This window comes from Sapajus apella, unplaced genomic scaffold (assembly GCF_009761245.1).
Source record: "Sapajus apella isolate SASKATOON/1434 unplaced genomic scaffold, GSC_monkey_1.0 scaffold125, whole genome shotgun sequence".
NCBI lineage: Eukaryota > Metazoa > Chordata > Mammalia > Primates > Cebidae > Sapajus > Sapajus apella.
In genome coordinates, this window is record NW_022437065.1 from 875,188 (window position 1) to 891,770 (window position 16,583).

At 41.2% G+C, this 16,583-nt stretch overlaps 1 protein-coding gene across 2 annotated transcripts in view; it reads right to left on the minus strand.

The window, feature by feature from the left end:
- The window catches only part of SRPX (sushi repeat containing protein X-linked), a 71,102-nt gene that overhangs the window by 3,365 nt on the left and 51,154 nt on the right, over nucleotides 1-16,583 (minus strand). For both annotated transcript variants that reach the window (XM_032261639.1, XM_032261638.1), the window contains 5 exons: nucleotides 12,255-12,381; nucleotides 8,440-8,561; nucleotides 7,546-7,725; nucleotides 4,306-4,439; nucleotides 1,789-1,910 (listed from right to left, as the gene is read on the minus strand). In XM_032261639.1, the coding sequence (XP_032117530.1) occupies nucleotides 1,789-1,910; nucleotides 4,306-4,439; nucleotides 7,546-7,725; nucleotides 8,440-8,561; nucleotides 12,255-12,381 (685 nt within the window). The remainder of the gene's footprint in view (nucleotides 1-1,788; nucleotides 1,911-4,305; nucleotides 4,440-7,545; nucleotides 7,726-8,439; nucleotides 8,562-12,254; nucleotides 12,382-16,583) is intronic.

Consider the following 16,583-nt stretch of genomic DNA (forward strand, 5'->3'; position numbering starts at 1 on the left):
CTGTTCCTCAAGTAGATTAAACTGTTTAAAATCACATCAAGATTTTATGAAGATTACACACACACACACACACACACACACACACACACACACATTCAATCCAAAAACCATTCAGAAAATTCTGTAACAAGTTTTAAAAAACCATTGACACAGGATATGAGCAAGTAGTTATAAATAAGCAACAGCTTCATAAAACCTACTTTGAAAATATTAATTATAAATATTTAGCTATCAACACAGCTCTCTGTCTTAACTTTTGTACATTTCTACTTGAAGTATCTGTATATTAATTGTAAATATACAATATATTCTTAAAAGCTATTATCACCTCTGGAAATAGTAAGGCTGTTTAAATGAAATTTTGAGTCATTTACTACACTTAGTGCCAACATGGTGCCAGTTACTGTGCTAGGTACTGAGTAGCAAATATTCAAAAGCTCTGCTACTGACCTCAAAAGTTGGTATGGGGAGGTGCTAGATACAAATGCAGTAAAACAAAACAAATACAAAAGCATATGAGTGTACCCAGCCTTCTACCTTCATTGACCAACTAAAGAGAACTCGTGAATCCTTTTATTTTTTTTCCATCCCTGGCCCTCTGAGTTTTTTACCTTAGTGGGAATGCAGCAGAATTTTTTGGGTGGAAAGTGGTATAGATCAAACATGGGATGGGCCAAAGGCAGCTGGAAAACAGGGAAATTCGAGAAAGAAGCTTTTGTGCCAATCTATAGCATCATTTGCTAAGGATTTGTTTCTATCATATAACCTCTCAAGGAATTTCTGTGCCCTCTGAACAGGTATGATAGGGTTCACCAAGTCCCATTTCATTTTCTTCTTTCTGGCAATACAGAAAGACTACATTCCCCAGCCCCTCTTAAAGGTGAATTGCAATCATGTAGCTAGATCTGGCCAATGAACTAGGAGAGTGAGCAAGGTGTGGCATCTCCAACATGAAGCATAAAGCAGTGGGTGTGAGTTTTTACTCTCTTTCCCCCCTTTTGCAGGAGCCTGAAAGCCATGTGTTCTGGATGTTGATGTATAAAATGTTGTAGCCACTGAGATCCTGAGAGACAGGGAGCAGCCTGGGACCCTAAGAACAGAGATCTGTACCCTCCCACACAGGGTATGAGAGAAAAAGCTGGGTGAGAAAGGAAGATTTTAAGAAGTTTTGCTTTAGCCTAATTCTCCATTTCACAGTGGTCAAGAGATGCAAATAGAAATTTGGGTTATTCTGAAATTACCTTTTGGTTGTTGAATTCTATTTCTTTAATACATCATCATTCAGAGACTAAAATCCATGGCTCCAACTTTGTAAGGGTTATGAAAGTAAAGTATAATTATTAAAATAGAGGTATGGACGAGTGTTCTGGAGGCATGGAGAAAAAAGAGACCAAGCCTGGAAACACTAATTGGATGCCTGCACTTCTAATAAGACCAAGGATTGCTTAGGTCTTTTTTTCAGGTCCTCCTCTCCTAGCCATCCTTCCTCCACCAACCAACCAAACACACACACACACACACACACACACACACACACACACACACACACGAAGCAAAAATGATTGGTTGGAGAGTGAAAGAAATAAAACACTGGTAATTATCCACTGCACAGTTTACTTCAACAAACAGCAACATGCTGATTAGCATGGTTATAACACTCCTAGACTAAAAGCCATTAAACATTGAAGGTTGCCTGAACTCAATCCTGAATAGAAAGAAACCAGGGAACCTAATCAGTTAAAAGTACATTCATAGGGGATAAGATTTAAGAACAGAACTTCCCCCTACCTGAGCTGCAGCGCTAGGGCTGGAGGCATAATCTTTGCTCCTATCCTGCCAATGAGCGTCGGGAACACACCCACCAGCTCCACCACGGTGATATGTCGAAGATCAAGGCCACACTGTGCTTGCTGGGAAAAAGAAAACCCAACATGGGAGGTGTGAGCATGGCTAAAGAAAGACATCCTTATCAAACTATAAACCGACAGAAGCAGTACTGGCCTGCCTCTGGAAGTTTATTTGTCCACTCTGAACTGTACTGAAAACAGTTGAGAAATTGGGGTTAAGCTAGTGGCTATAAAACCTAAATACTTTCCTAGAGGAATCATTCAGAAATGGCTTGACAGTGGGATTTTCAAAACCTAAGCAAAATGGCAGTCTATGTATTTCCAGACAGGGTGAGACCTTGAGTGAGTCAAATTTCCTAAAAAGTGTCTACGACCACCCCAGAGGATTCTAACTTTTTCTTTGCAAGGAGAGAAGAATATTTCCAGAGTCCACTTCATTGCCCTGTTTCCACTCTCCACACCCCCTTGCCCTATGCCCTCCAAACTCAATCCCAGGGGAAACAAGGATAAAAGGTTCCAAGCCTCTAAGCTGGCTCTTGGCAAGAAACTTGGGAATGTCGCCCAGTCAACCACGTGCTAGGAGGGCTCATCAGGAATGGCAGTGGCAACAAAAAAAAAAAAAAAAAGTGACATAAGACAAACACGATGAATTTGGCTAAATGAGAAAATAAATTTTGAAGTCCTGAAATATGAAAACATAAAATATGTTTTACCAAAATTCCACTGAAACATCCCTATATGAGGTTACAGAACTGGTTGAAAAGTTTAAAAAGTTAGAAATAAACTTTTATATTACTCTCCCTGAAATTTCTAAGTCAACCAAACCTTTGAAGGCTCTGGTTAAAATGCAAATGTAAATATATTCAAGGGAAGAGTCTACATAAAACATCTTGATATAAACTATCTTACCCAACTAGTTGTTAAGTTAGCAAGTGTTTGAAGGGATGGGACACTAGAGCAATGATGGCAAATTTTCTCTGTAAAGGGCCAGAGAATATTTCAGACTTGGCAAGGTTGGATGGCCTCTGTCCTAACAACTTCACTCGATCACTGTAGTGTAAAAGTAGTTGTAGATCATACACAAATGAATGAGTGTGGCTGTGTCCAATAAAAATTAATTTACCAAAACTAGCCATGGGTCACCGTAAAACCTATGGTGACACAGACGAAAAGCAAGTTGTTTGGCTTAATTCATTTTTCTATGGAATAAGACCAAATGAGGAAATACATGATCATGGAATATAGCCTGCAATGTCAATTTCCAACAAAAGAGAAAGGCATAAGCTTGTGTTTTCTGAAGAGCAAGCCCCTGGTTGGGACAATAAGATACAAAGGGAGGTAAGCATGTGGGGACTGGAGGTAAAGATGGAATGAATTTGGTTCCTTGATTCAAGGGAGCTCATAAAAATTTTATATGGCTCTTCAGAGTTCATAGGCAATTCTTCAAGTACATGGGAAGAGTAGAAAGAGAGTTATTATTATCCATTTTATAAATGCTGACATGAGAAGTAAATTGTAGCCTTTGATTAAATCAAGACTGTTCTAAGCACTTAGTTCTATCCACTGCAATAAATGAATAAAATATTCTCAAAAAAATATGTGCAGTGCCATATCCATGACACAGCATACATCCTGCCTGTTTAGCATTCAGTCAGGTTGGCCACTTTTTGCAAACCAGCTTTAGGAAAAAAGTAAGCAACTTCTAGTTGATCCTTACAGCTTCTAGTCATCCTTCCCCACACACCCCAGATGCTGGTTGCCTCATTTAGTAGCTACAAAATTTACACAGCTGAGAAGGACACATTTCCCAGAAAAGTGCTCCTCAAACTTTAGAGTACTTAGAAATCATCTGGAGAGTTTGTTAAAAATGTAGATTCTGACACAGTAGACCTAGGAGGCATGTCTAGAATTGGCATGTCTATCAAGCTCCTAGGTGATGCTGATGCTGCTGGTCTGGTCCATGAATCACACATTGAGAACCACTGTCTAAAAAATGGTTTTCACCCTCTAAGATTTGAAGAAATTCCCTGGGGAAGAATGTGGGCCTTGAGGGCTCCTGGATTCCTTTCATCTCCTGGGCCAGCCTTTTGGGCAGGCAGCTAACTGATTGCTTCCAGCCAGGCATATCCTGGACAGGTTTAGCAAAGACAATTGTTCTGAGGCTAGGCCTGGACAGCATGTCAAATAGACTTATTGGTGAAGACTGACAAACCTCATTAGTTGGAAAACGATTGAGTTAACTCTAAATAGTCGATGTTAATCAGGTTATAGCCCAGAACCAGAAATGAATGGTTATGGCCCAGAACCATAAATAAATGATGGTGGCTCTAAAGTGCCAGTTCCTGAAACTCACTGTAAGTGGATTAGGCACTGAATCTGGCCTTTGCTTTTAGTGAAATGGCTGGGCCCTTCCTGTTAAAGGCCTCCCTCCCACCTGGGCCCTGCCTCGAGGACTCACCTGCAGCATTCCTAGCTGCAGCCGGTAAAGGAGGTTTCGGGCTGTCGGTGTGGACACAATGAGGAGTCTCCTTTTCTCATAAAACTGATCCAGAAGTGCAGCTGCCGTTCTGACACCCACATTGACGTTCATGGCTGTAATCAGAAATGGCCACATGGGTCAGAAACCTTGTATTTGTTCTGGCTGAACAGAGCCTGTGATGACACACAGAACCATTGTGTAATAAGTAAACCCTGAGATAAGGATTGAAGTGTAAGTAATTTATTTGGGAAGCAGTCCCAAGAAGCACTTGTAGATGAGTGAGGAAGTATATTCATTTCCTCTTGCCGATGTAATTACTCACCATAAACCTAGTGACTTAACATAATAAAAACTTATTCTTTTAGATACTACAGATCAGGATCTAAAAGATCCTGGTCTCATGGAGCTAAAATCAAGGTATTGGCAGGGCTATGTTCCTGCAGAGGTTCTAGGGGAGAATCTGATTTCTTGTCTTTTTCAGCATCTAAAGGCCACCTTCATTCCTTGGCTAGTAGTCCTTTCCTCCATCTTCAAAGACAGCAGTGTAGCATCTTCAAATCTCTCTTCTCTCTGACCTCTCCTTCCATCATCTCTTTCTTTGACTGTGACAGCAGTTCTGCCTCCTTTATATAAGGAGTCTTATTATTACATTGGGCTCATTGGGTAATCCAGGATACTCTTCCCATCTCAAAATTCTTAACTTAATTACATCTGTAAAGTTCCTTTTTTTCCTGTAAGGTAACATATTCTCAGGTTCTGGGGATTAGGATGTGGACATCTTTGGGGGACCATTATTCTGCCTATGTCAAGAAATGAGGCAGTGAAGGAAAGAAAACAATACCAGTTGGCTATCAAGCAAGTTATTGCTGTGGGCATTTGGAACCAACTCCCACTGAGGAACTCTAGGAGATGATATACCACATACCTCAGAATTAACCTACTGGAGGGAACTGGAGTATTTATACAATTTCTCCATCATTGTTGAGGCTGCTTCTGGGGTACTAACTCTCCATCACTTCCAGCTGGCTCTGTGCATGGGCTGACAATGCTTTGATAGCCAGAAAAGTAAAGCTCTTAGACAGAGAGACCCAGGTAATTGCAGTAAGTAGCCTTTTGAACATAGATGGGAATGTGAAAGGCATATGGGTCAAGTACCATAGTATCTGCTGGGGAAAGGGGTGCAGAGAGGCAGAAGGGTGAGAGAATGGGCAATGACCAGGCTGGCTTTGGAATGGCTCAGAATCTCTGAAGTCTACTACCTTGGTGCAGAAGGGACAGAGTAATGTGGGGTACAAAGGCCACAGAGCAAGCAACATAGGCATAGAGGACATGGGACAAGGCACTTTCATAATAGGTCTTCCCTTTAAGCAAATAAATGACAACTAATTCTACCATTCGAGGTCAATGAAGGATGTTGTATAGATAGGCAAGCAAACAGGCTTAGACCCAGAGAAGAAATAATATGAGAAAAACTAGGAGATTCCATGTATGATTTATAAACTTGGCTTTCATATTTCACACTTTAGGTTTGTATTGAAGTATTTGTTTATTCACATATTCATTCATTCAGCCATTATATACTGAGTGCCTGCTATGTACCAAGCTCTATGCTAGGTACTGTGATGTCACACTGAGTAATACACAGTTCCTGCCCTCTTCCATGCCCCAGGGGCTCAGAGGCTAAGATAGCTGTGGTCAAGAGAAATACCATGTAAGCCACTATATTTAAACTTAAATTTTCTAGTTGCCTCATTAAAAGAGTATAAAGAGGCCAGGTGTGGTGGCTCATGTCTATAATCCCAGCACTTTAGGAGGCTGAGGTGGGTGGATCACGAGGTCAGGAGATCAAAACCATCCTGGCTAACATGGTGAAACCCTGCCTCTACTAAAAAGACAAAAAATTAGCCAGGTGTGGTGGCACGCCCCTGTAGTCCCAGCTACTTGGGAGGCTGAAGCAGGAGAATCACTTGAACCCGGGAGGCTGAGGCAGAAGAATTGCTTGAACCCAGAAGGCAGAGGTTGCTGTAAGCCGAGATCACACCACTGCATTCCAGCCTGGGTGACAGAGCAAGAATCCATCTCAAAAAAAAAAAAAAGTATAAAGAAATAGGTGGAAATGATTTTATGTTTTATTTAACCCAATGTATCCAAAATATTTCAACATGTAATCAATATAAAAAAATAAGATACTTTATATTCTTTTTCATATTAAGATTTTGAAACTGATATATGTTTTACACTTATAGCATATCTCAATTCAGAATAGCCTCATTTCAAGTGCTCAATAACCACACATAGCTAGTGGCTACCATGTTGGACCACACACGCCTAGGATCCTGTTAGACACCACACCCCAGGCGTTAATGCCAACATGGTGGGCATGAAGTCCTTAGGTAGGGAGTCTGTAATAGGTACGTTCTTCCTACTTTAATATATGAAATTGAAGAATCTCAGGCATTTAGCTGATGGTATATATGTCTCTCTTATGATGGTATATATGTCACTTAACTCTAAATTCGAGCTTCAATTAAAAGAAAGGGATAAAGATGAAAGGGTACCAGGAAATGAGAAAAAGAGAAGTCCATAAACAAGAGATATGTCCATAATTTTCTGGCTAGTCCAAGTTTCAGACTCTTTTTACCCAGCCCAATTTTTATGCATCAGGAATAAGAGCTGCCATAAGGCTTTACCTGTACCAGGCACTGCTCTATTCCACTGTCCCACAGATGACCTCATTTAATCCTTACAACAACTCAAGAGGTAGATGATGTATTATTTTCTTCATTTTACATAGGAGGAAAGAATCCAAATGCCCAAGGTCTATGTGACTTTCATGCCAGTGATGCAAAGCAGGTATGATATTGTCTCTACGTGGCAGTGTACTGGTTTTATAAACAAGATCCTTACATTTCTATAACAAGAGTAACTAGAGCAGAATTTGCTGATTTATAATGTCACCAAAGGCTGGCCCTAGGTTCCCACTTTGAGCTTCTTCCTTAGAGGACATGAAAGGGAAATTAGAGGACTGGCAGAGGCAAGAAGGATGGCAAATGAGATGAGCTGCAGCAGGGATCTAGGGACTATGTTCACCCACTCAGATAAAAAGGGATGGCCATGAACTTCTCAAAGTATATGAAAGGAAACCTCTCTAGCACTGGAATCAAGAGCCAAGGAGTTTACAAGTTCTGCTGCTGGCTGGAGAGAGGGCTGCATACATACCTGCACAGGTGGGCTCTGTGCCAGACCAAGCCAGGTTGGATTGACATACTCGGGCAGGGCTACCCTGGAGCTCATAGCCACCGATGCAGGAGAACTCACAGGTGGCTCCATAATTATCCCCGTCGCTGGAACACTTCATGTAACCATTCTCTGGGGCATTGAGCTTGCCACAGCGTTTGACTGTAGGGACACAAGTCCAGAGGGGTCTCAGTGCTGAGCTCCCATCCACAGAGTAAGCAGAAAAGGTGAGGATGCATAGGCATCAGCTTTGCCATCAGGCTTTTAGATCAGCCTGTGGAATGAGTGAGGGAGCACGAATGACTATTTGGTCAGTCAGTGAGCTGTGCAGCGGTCACCATCCATACCAATGAGACCACCTATATCAACTGGTTTAGCTCCTTGCCTTATAGATGAGGAAGTGAAGTCCAATAAAAGTAAGGAGTAAAAGATGGTTAGCAATTAGTTACCCAAACCATTGGGCATAAAATAGTTCTTAAAAACATTTTCCTTCATACCAGTGGTTCTAGAACACTAAGAACATGTTCTCCTGGTGGCCCAGATTAGGGGGCTCCTATCCACTCTGGTTGTAGACAGACTCACAGGCTTCTGCTGGTCACCTATGCTCATGGATGGAAATAATTATTGAATAATCTTCTTCTGGGACAGTCAGCTATGGGCTCCTGTGAGACTAGTCCTGTGGAACTCCTTAAAGAATCTGACAACACTGAATTCAGGTATTAAAATAGGGCACTTCCCGGAGCCTCATTAGAGACTAATCTAAAGTTGGCAAGTCTCCCATCACAGTAGGCACTTGGGAGAGTTCTGGCTTGAGGACCTGCTTCCCTTTGCTCTTCTAAAGAGAAGGGGGAAAAAAGCAATAAGCAGTACTCTTACCTCTTACTTTAACTCGAAATTTGCAAGTGCCCTTATTCTCAGCTCTGTCATAGACTGTGTACTGGATCTTGTGGTCTCCTTCTGGAAAATGGGAGCCTGGGGGGAGGCCTTTTAGAATGACACTTAGAGAGAAAAAAGAATCAGAAACAGGAAAGATGACATTATGGACCTGACAAGCAAGTGACGACCCCTCACTCTTTACAGAACATGGAGAGACTGAGGGCAACCATTAGACCAGTTTAAGTAGAACAAAAACTTCTTGAAGAATAGAATCTCCTAAGCTGTAGTCTGTTTTAGAAGAGCAGTTTGTGACCAGAAAATGGAAGACCCAAACTACTGGAAAATTTAGACTTTTTTCTTGCTGAAGGGTAGAATGGTAGGGAAGGGGGTAGATGGGAGGAGGGAGGTTGAAAAATATAGGGCTCAAATCTCTTCCTTCAATCTCACTCTTGTTCCACGTGGGACCTGAATTGCCTCACTGTTGGGAAGACAAGGGAATTTTCTGTGAGGAAAATCATTAGAGAATATAGTCCAAGCAGTCACTGGCAATTTGGGCCTGCAGGGGGTGCTAGAACCTTCTCTGTTCTTTCTATCTGGGCCAGTGGAGACCTTTCCTGAACAAAAGGCAAGTTCTCTGTGATTCCTTGGTTATCCTAATAATATAATAATAATAATGATAAGTGTTCTTTGCACTTACATAAATCTTACATGTCAGGCATGGTTCTAGTCATTTTGCATATATTTATTTAATCCTCACAACAACCCTATTAGGTAGGTAGTATTATCTCTCTTTCACAGATGAGGAAACTGAGGCATCAAAAGTTTAAAGAACTTGCCCAAGATCACACAGTTAGGGTGAGTTCATCTTTTTTCTTGGCTGTCTATACACCAATAGGTATAGCATGATCAAATTCCATGTGTTTTTTTTTTTCAATATACCTATCCCTACAGTTCTTGGGAATGATGAGAATATTTGCTAATAATGAACATGTAGAAATATCATTATCACCATTGAGGAAAGCCTTACATGTAGGTGGGTGAGGTGGCTGTTTACCTCGTACGAGAGATGGGTCTTGGGAAAATGTCAGAAATCCCACTATTTTGAGACATGTTGCTGTTGACTTTAGATGCTTTAAGGTCTTTAGAAAGCACAATTTAAATTCAGATAAACCTGAGAGGAATGATACTTCAAATATAAGTGGGTGTAACCTCTCTGAGACTATTTCATCTGTGACATGCAACTAACAGAAGGAGTAAATAAGGGAACTCACAAGAAGCACTTGTCTCAGAGCTTGACCCTAGAACCTTCTCCCTCATAAGGGAGCAATAGAACAGTAGCTTGGATAGGAAATGGTGGAAGGGGTCATAGGAAAAATGCCAGGGCAGCAAGGAGCCCAAGTGAGAGCTGAAAAGGGAGCGAGACAGCCTTCCCTGAACTCCTCATCCTGTGAGAGTGCATTCCCCATGGCATCCTGCTCTAAGCCTTTCTGGCCTCTGGGCTGTAGAACTCTGGAAGCAGACAGCTGCTCTAAACAAAGGGACAAGGGAGTACTGAGATATTCTTTTAAAATGTAACACTCTTGCCACAGTGCTCATGAATGTAATCCCAGCACTTTGGGAAGCCAAGGTAGGTGGATCACCTGAGATCAGGAGTGCAAGACCAGCCTGGCCCACATGGCAAAACCTCATCTCTACTAAAAATACAAAAATTAGCTGGGTGTGGTGGCACATACCTGCAATCCCAGCTACTCAGGAGGCTGAGGCAGGGGAATTGCTTAAACTGGGAGGTGGAGGTTGCAGTGAGCCGAGATCGCACCACTGCACTCCAGCCTGGGCGACAGAGTGAGACTCTGTCTCAAAAAATTAAAAAATTAAGTAAAATGTAATACTCCTAACCATGTTATGCAAGTTACCCACAAAAACAACAAGGTGAATTTCTCACAAAGCTTGTAGGCAAATAGAGTCATCTGATGACTTGATATTTTGTGTGTATTACACAGGATTTCAACAGCAGTCAGAGTTGCAAACATCTAAAAATTTACGATGTGCTAGGGGCTGGGCCAGGCATTGTGCTAGACGCTGAAGAGTCAAAGGTAAATAAAATCCAATCCCTGATTACGTCAACTTACTTTTCAAATCGGATTGCCTAGATTTTCTTCAAATGGATTTGTGGGATGTGTATGTGACAGCAAATAATGTTTTAATGGTCAAACTTTATCTTTGAGAAGTTACAATGGGGGAGCATAACTAGTAATATTACTTAAGCTAGATGAGGCACTGCGGGAAGATTATTGGAATGTAGGAACAAAATCTCCTGCTAGAGATGAGAGACTCAACCTCCTCTCACTAGAAAATGTACTGTTATTGCTAATCATTGTGTAAAAATGTGTTGTCATGCACAGCCTGTGTTGATAGGATTCTAGAAAGTCTTTTCTTGCTTTATGGATCACCAGGGATAAGTTAGATGTATCCTTTTATCTACAGATGAAAACTCAGCGGGGAGCTCAAATATGCCCATGAACTTCAAGGCACAGATATGAACATGCTAACATGGAGTAGTAGTCTCCAGGGAATATGAAGGCCAATCAAACAGTTGCAGGGATACAGGCCCAAATGCTAGATTAGAGCAACACATAGCTAACCCTTGCAAAGGGATCCACCCATTTTTAAAAGCTTCTTAAGAGTGTTTATCATTATGGTTGGTAAACCAACATATAAACAAAAAGCATCTCAGATATATGTCAAACTATAAATGAAACTGGTCCAGAACAATGGAGTAGAGGTGCGAAACAAGGCAGAAGATACTTTCTCTTCTTTTTCATAAGTTTCTGTGAGTGTTTGATAGGGTCAGAAGTTTTAAAAATAAATTTAAAAGCTTTGAAAGAGATAAATACAGTCAAAAAAACAAGGAGGTGAAAAAGTTCTTCCCTAAACTGTACTCAGAGCACAAGAACGGCAGCCTCTGACATCACCTGGGAGACACATGTGGCTTCCCAGTGCAGGTAAAGGCCTTGGGGGCATGAGTAGAGTCTGCCTGGGCAGGCGATGGAGGTGGCACTATCCCTAAATTAACCAACTGGCTTCTTCTTTCTCCTTCTGTTCCTCCTTCCCTTCTTCTCACCACTTTTTAAATTTTTTATTAAATTTTTGTGGGTATATAGTAGGTGTATATATTTATGGAGTACGTGAAATTTTTTTTTTTTTTTTTGAGATGGAGTCTCACTCTGTCACCCAGGCTGCAGCACAGTGGCACAATCTTGGCCCACTGCAACCTCAGCCTCCCAGGTTCAAGCTATTCCCGTGCCTCAGCCTCCCAAGTAGCTGGAATTACAGGCATGCACCACCATGCCTGCCTAATTTTTGTATTTTTAGTAGAGATGGAATTTCACCATGCTGGCTCGGCTGGTCTCAAACTCCTGACCTCAAGTGATCTGCCTGCCTCAGCCTCCCAGAGTGCTGGGATTACAGGCATAAGCCACCGCGCCCAGCCAAGATGTTTTGATACAGGCATGCAATGCGTAATAATCACATCATTCACCACCACTTATTTCTCTTTTTTCCTTCAGTAAGGATTTACTGAATGCTAACTATGTGCCAGGCACAGTTCTGAGCATTACGGACATGGCAGTGAACATATTATAATAGAGACAGGCAATCAACAAACACACAAATGAAATATATAGTATGTTAAGCGATGACCAGGGGACCACATCTGAAAGCATAAATAGACCAGCATACATACACTCCCCTACTGTGGGTAGCAAACATCTCAAATAAAAGAGACAGCATCATTTCAGCTGCCAAGTTTCACTTACTCAGTAAGAATGCCGTCTGCTGTGTCTCTTCCTTCAGGGGTCTCCCAGGACACCCGGACTGTCAGTTTGTTGGGTTCTGCAATGCGTTCCTTCACACTTGGGCACTTGATTCTAGGAGGTTCCATATCTGAAAATATAACCAAAACACTATCATCATCATCATCAAGAAATATGTAGTCAAACTGGGATTCAAGACCCAAAGTTTAAAATACCAGAACCTCTGGGTATTCCCCTTTTGCCCTTCATTATGGTTTTACTCTCCTGCTAAGTTTTAAAGATTGTTTAAATACTCACACATGCAGTGCTAAACCTGCAATCCACTGGCCTTGCGAGGTGTCCTGTGGGTAATTCATTAGCTACAGCCTTTCCTCCTGCTTTGAAGACAGCATCATGGAATATTAAAGAAAGGCACTCTAGCTATCAATAGTCAGATTCAATTCAAGGCAACAAAATTTTCATGAGTGCCAATCTTATCCAAGGCTTCATTGCAACTGCTGGGGCGGGGGGTGCACAAAGGCAAGAGAATCATGTGCTCCTGACTTGTCAGATAATTTGCTATCTCTTGGGGGGATTACATTACCACCCATGAAATATAACATGAGGTAAGAAAATGGCAATGCCCCAGGCAAGGTAGAACTGAATGCTATGGAGGCGTAGAGGAATCACCCAACTGTCTCATTTTACAGATGTGCAAACTGAGGCTCAGAGAACTTAAGTGATTTATTTAAGACCACACATGTAGATAACGGCACTGTGAATTATAATTTAAGTCAGAGCACTTGCCACCAAAACAAGCTCTCTCTCTCTCTCTCTCTTCCTGCTGTCTATTATCAACATATTGCTCAACATCTTAAAATAGGCAATGGTCTGTCTGGGTCCACTCTCCCCTCAAACTCCTACTGAACTACACTGATGGTTTGATGTTTGGGAAAGGCTTGCAAATTTCTTCAAGTAGTTTCTTTACTGGGTAATAGAAGTTCTGCCTTAATAGTGATATCAAGGATGGGTGGATAATGAGGGCTCAAAGTAAATGAGACGGCACCTCTACAATGGGTTGTATTTCATCTTATAGCTGAAGTAAAATTACAAGAGGAAGTTCAAAACTCTGCAAATTCTACTTGCTCTTTCTGAACAGGTATAGAATGTATTTATAGAGGGCATAGTAAATCAAGGGCATTCAGCTTTGCATTGCTTTACTTATCAACCGAAAGTATTAAGTGCTATTACAGCCTTAATGAAAAATCATTTGATTTTGAATGACAAATATCTTTGAGAGACTAAATGCACCAAGTAAAATTCCTGATATACTTTCTCCTGTGTCTTGTTTAATAATTTCTCATTTTATTTAAGGTAAGAAGTTATAAATAACTTATTAAACAATTTTGCCTTCAGTTTTCCAAATTCATTTTCATTCTGTCATGCTTCAATGGAGTGTGAACTTAACAACCTTAATGCACCAGTCCTAAATTGCATAACCACTATATTTTGTTGAATCTAAGTCACTCCTAATTGTGAAATGCATCCCTATTCCAGGGATATTAAAAGGTAGAAAAAATATGCTTCTCAGAATTGATAAAATACTATGATGAAATGGAATATGACTTAAATGCATTCAAGATGTCTATTCTTAGTTGTGAAGTTTTCTAAAAATAATTTCTTAATTTTTTACTATGATAGGTGATAGAAGACAAACTTTTAGAATTCAGATGAACATTTCACAGAAAGACAAGCATATAATGACTGCCCCCTGCTGGTCAAACATAGCTGGCAATTACAGTATAGAATATATTTATTAGCATAGAGATTTCAATGTAAAATTACATTGTGTTACCATATTTTCTTGGAGCAGCATGGTCAGAGTGAGAAGCAACTTATTCACTGTCAGGTAAACCAAATGTCTGGATGATACATTCTTGTTTCTTTGTTTGTTTTCTGGATCTAGATGTACTAACAGTGTAAGCACACAGGCTCGAAAATAGGTTATCTGGGTGAAGGGTCTCAGAGCTTCCCAAAGCCAGCTTATCTCTGGCTAACAATCTTCTGAACTGGCCTAGCTTTTTAGAAACAGTGTTCTTCCAAAGAAGAAACAAGAAGAAATAAATCATTGCAAATAATTAATATTGGAGGAATCCTTCCTACATGCCCACCCCATACTAAGTACTCTCCCTATATTATTTTATTGAATTTGCACAACCACGCATTAGACTAAGCAATGTTGTTAGAATCCCATTTATAGACTGGGAAGAAGCATTTCTGCTCTTTTGGGATTTCTTTGTGGTCTGGGATTTTTAAATGCCATTACATATTTTTGTTATTTTAATAAATCAAACGCTTTGTGTGTCTGTCTGCTGCTGACATAGTGTTTTCCACCAACTTTTGCACACATGCTGTTTTGTGATGGCCTGTCATAGCTTCCCCATAAACCCATGAAGAGCAGCTGCAGGATTTGATCCTGACACATCCTCAAGCAGCTGCCTTCTCTCTCAGCTGATGAAACCAGTTGGTCTGCCCTTCAGCTGTTGCTCCAGAGACCTAAGCCTGTTATTACCCAGACTTGGCCAGACAGCTTTTTATAAGTTATACACTTCCATGAATGAAAGGAACAAAGTTACTATAGAAACATAATTACTATTCCCTGTTGAATTAGGATGTCTGCAATTGTATAAAATTCTTGAAACCTTCAGTAAAAATTCTGTCCTCTGCTCTCTGCCTCATTCATTGGACACATTTGACAAACCTGTCTCCCTTCTCTGTGCTCTAGTTTTCCCTGTGCATATAAAACATAGGAAACAAATACATTGCATTGTATCAACTACTATTTAAGAAGCTGAACTTTTTTTTTTGAGACAGGGTCTCATTTCTCCCCCCATGGCTGGAGGGCGGTGGCACAATATCGGCTCACTGTAGCCTTGACCTTCCAGACTCGTGATCCTCCCACCTCAGCCTCCCAAGTAACTGCAATTATGGCCATGCACAGCCATGCCAGGCTAATTTTTTTTAATTATTTTTTTTTGTAGAGACAGGGTTTTGTCATATTGCCCAGGCTGGTCTCAAACTTGTGGACTCAAGCAATCTGCCTGCCTTAGCCTCTTAAAGTGCCGGGATTGCAGGCATGAGCCACTAGCACCCAGCTGAAGCTGAACTATGTACTTCAGAATCCTTAACACATATAACCAGGTAGGTAGTGGAAATGAGGAAGAGGTTCAAAAGGACAATGTCTCGGCCAACAGATAACAATGAAATGCAAGTGAAGTGGCCCTGTGCCATTTCCAGACCTTGGCCCTCAGAGAATCTGGTGCCTTCTGCTTTCACTATGTCAAAAGCCAGCTGCCATCTAAAGAAGTTCAATTGACTGGAGAGGCCAAATAGTCAGGATGAGAAACTATAAATGGGAGAGAGAAAGAGAGAGAGAGAGAGAAAGAGATTCAGCCAGACCCCAGTCAGTACAGCTTTTCCCAACTGAGGTACCAGACCTGTGAGTGAAGCCATCTTGAACCCTCCAGCTCCACTTGGTCACCTCAGCCATTACCACATAGAGCAGAGATGAGCTGTCCCCATAGAACTCTGCCCAACTTTCCAATCCATAGAATCTTTGAGCAGTAACATAGTTGTTTGGAACCACTAAGTTTTGGGTGCTCTGTTGTGCAGCAATAGATCACTGATGCAAATATAACATAGCTTGAGTTTGGTGATAGAGAAAGGAAGAGTTCTTTTGACATAGGAAGTGAGTGACTGCCAAATGCAGAACAAACCTGGCCATTGAAAACTCACCCAACTGTTTGCTTCCCACAGCCAGAGTGTAATCCCTGTGGATGGCTCTGGGAAGTGGTTTCCTCTGTTTGGTACCATATAAAAATTCAGAGAACTTTCCAAAACAGACAGAAGAGGCAAGAAGGGAGGCAATGAAATCCACATGTAAAAGTCGTCATCATGGCCGGGTATGTTGGCTCATGCCTGTAGCCCCAGCTACTCAGGAGGCTGAGGTGGGAGGATCGCTTGAGCCTGGGAGTTCAAGACCAGCCTGGACAACATAGCAAGAGGGAAGCCTGGGCAACATAGTGAGACCTCATCTCTAACAGTCACATCTTCACAAGAAAGAAGCCCAAGTAAAAATTCATTGGTGATACATTTATATTAGAGAGAGCCACTAAAAGTTGACCTGTTCTGTTTGTACTAACCAAACATGTAAGGGAAAAAGTGAATCAGCATCTCAATCAATCGAGTTGGTTTAAAACTGAAACTAGCCTCTGAACGTTTGCAAAAGAACATGTATTTGTCAACCTAGGAGAATTTAGCACAATTTAACATCATTTGTAACAATACATGTAT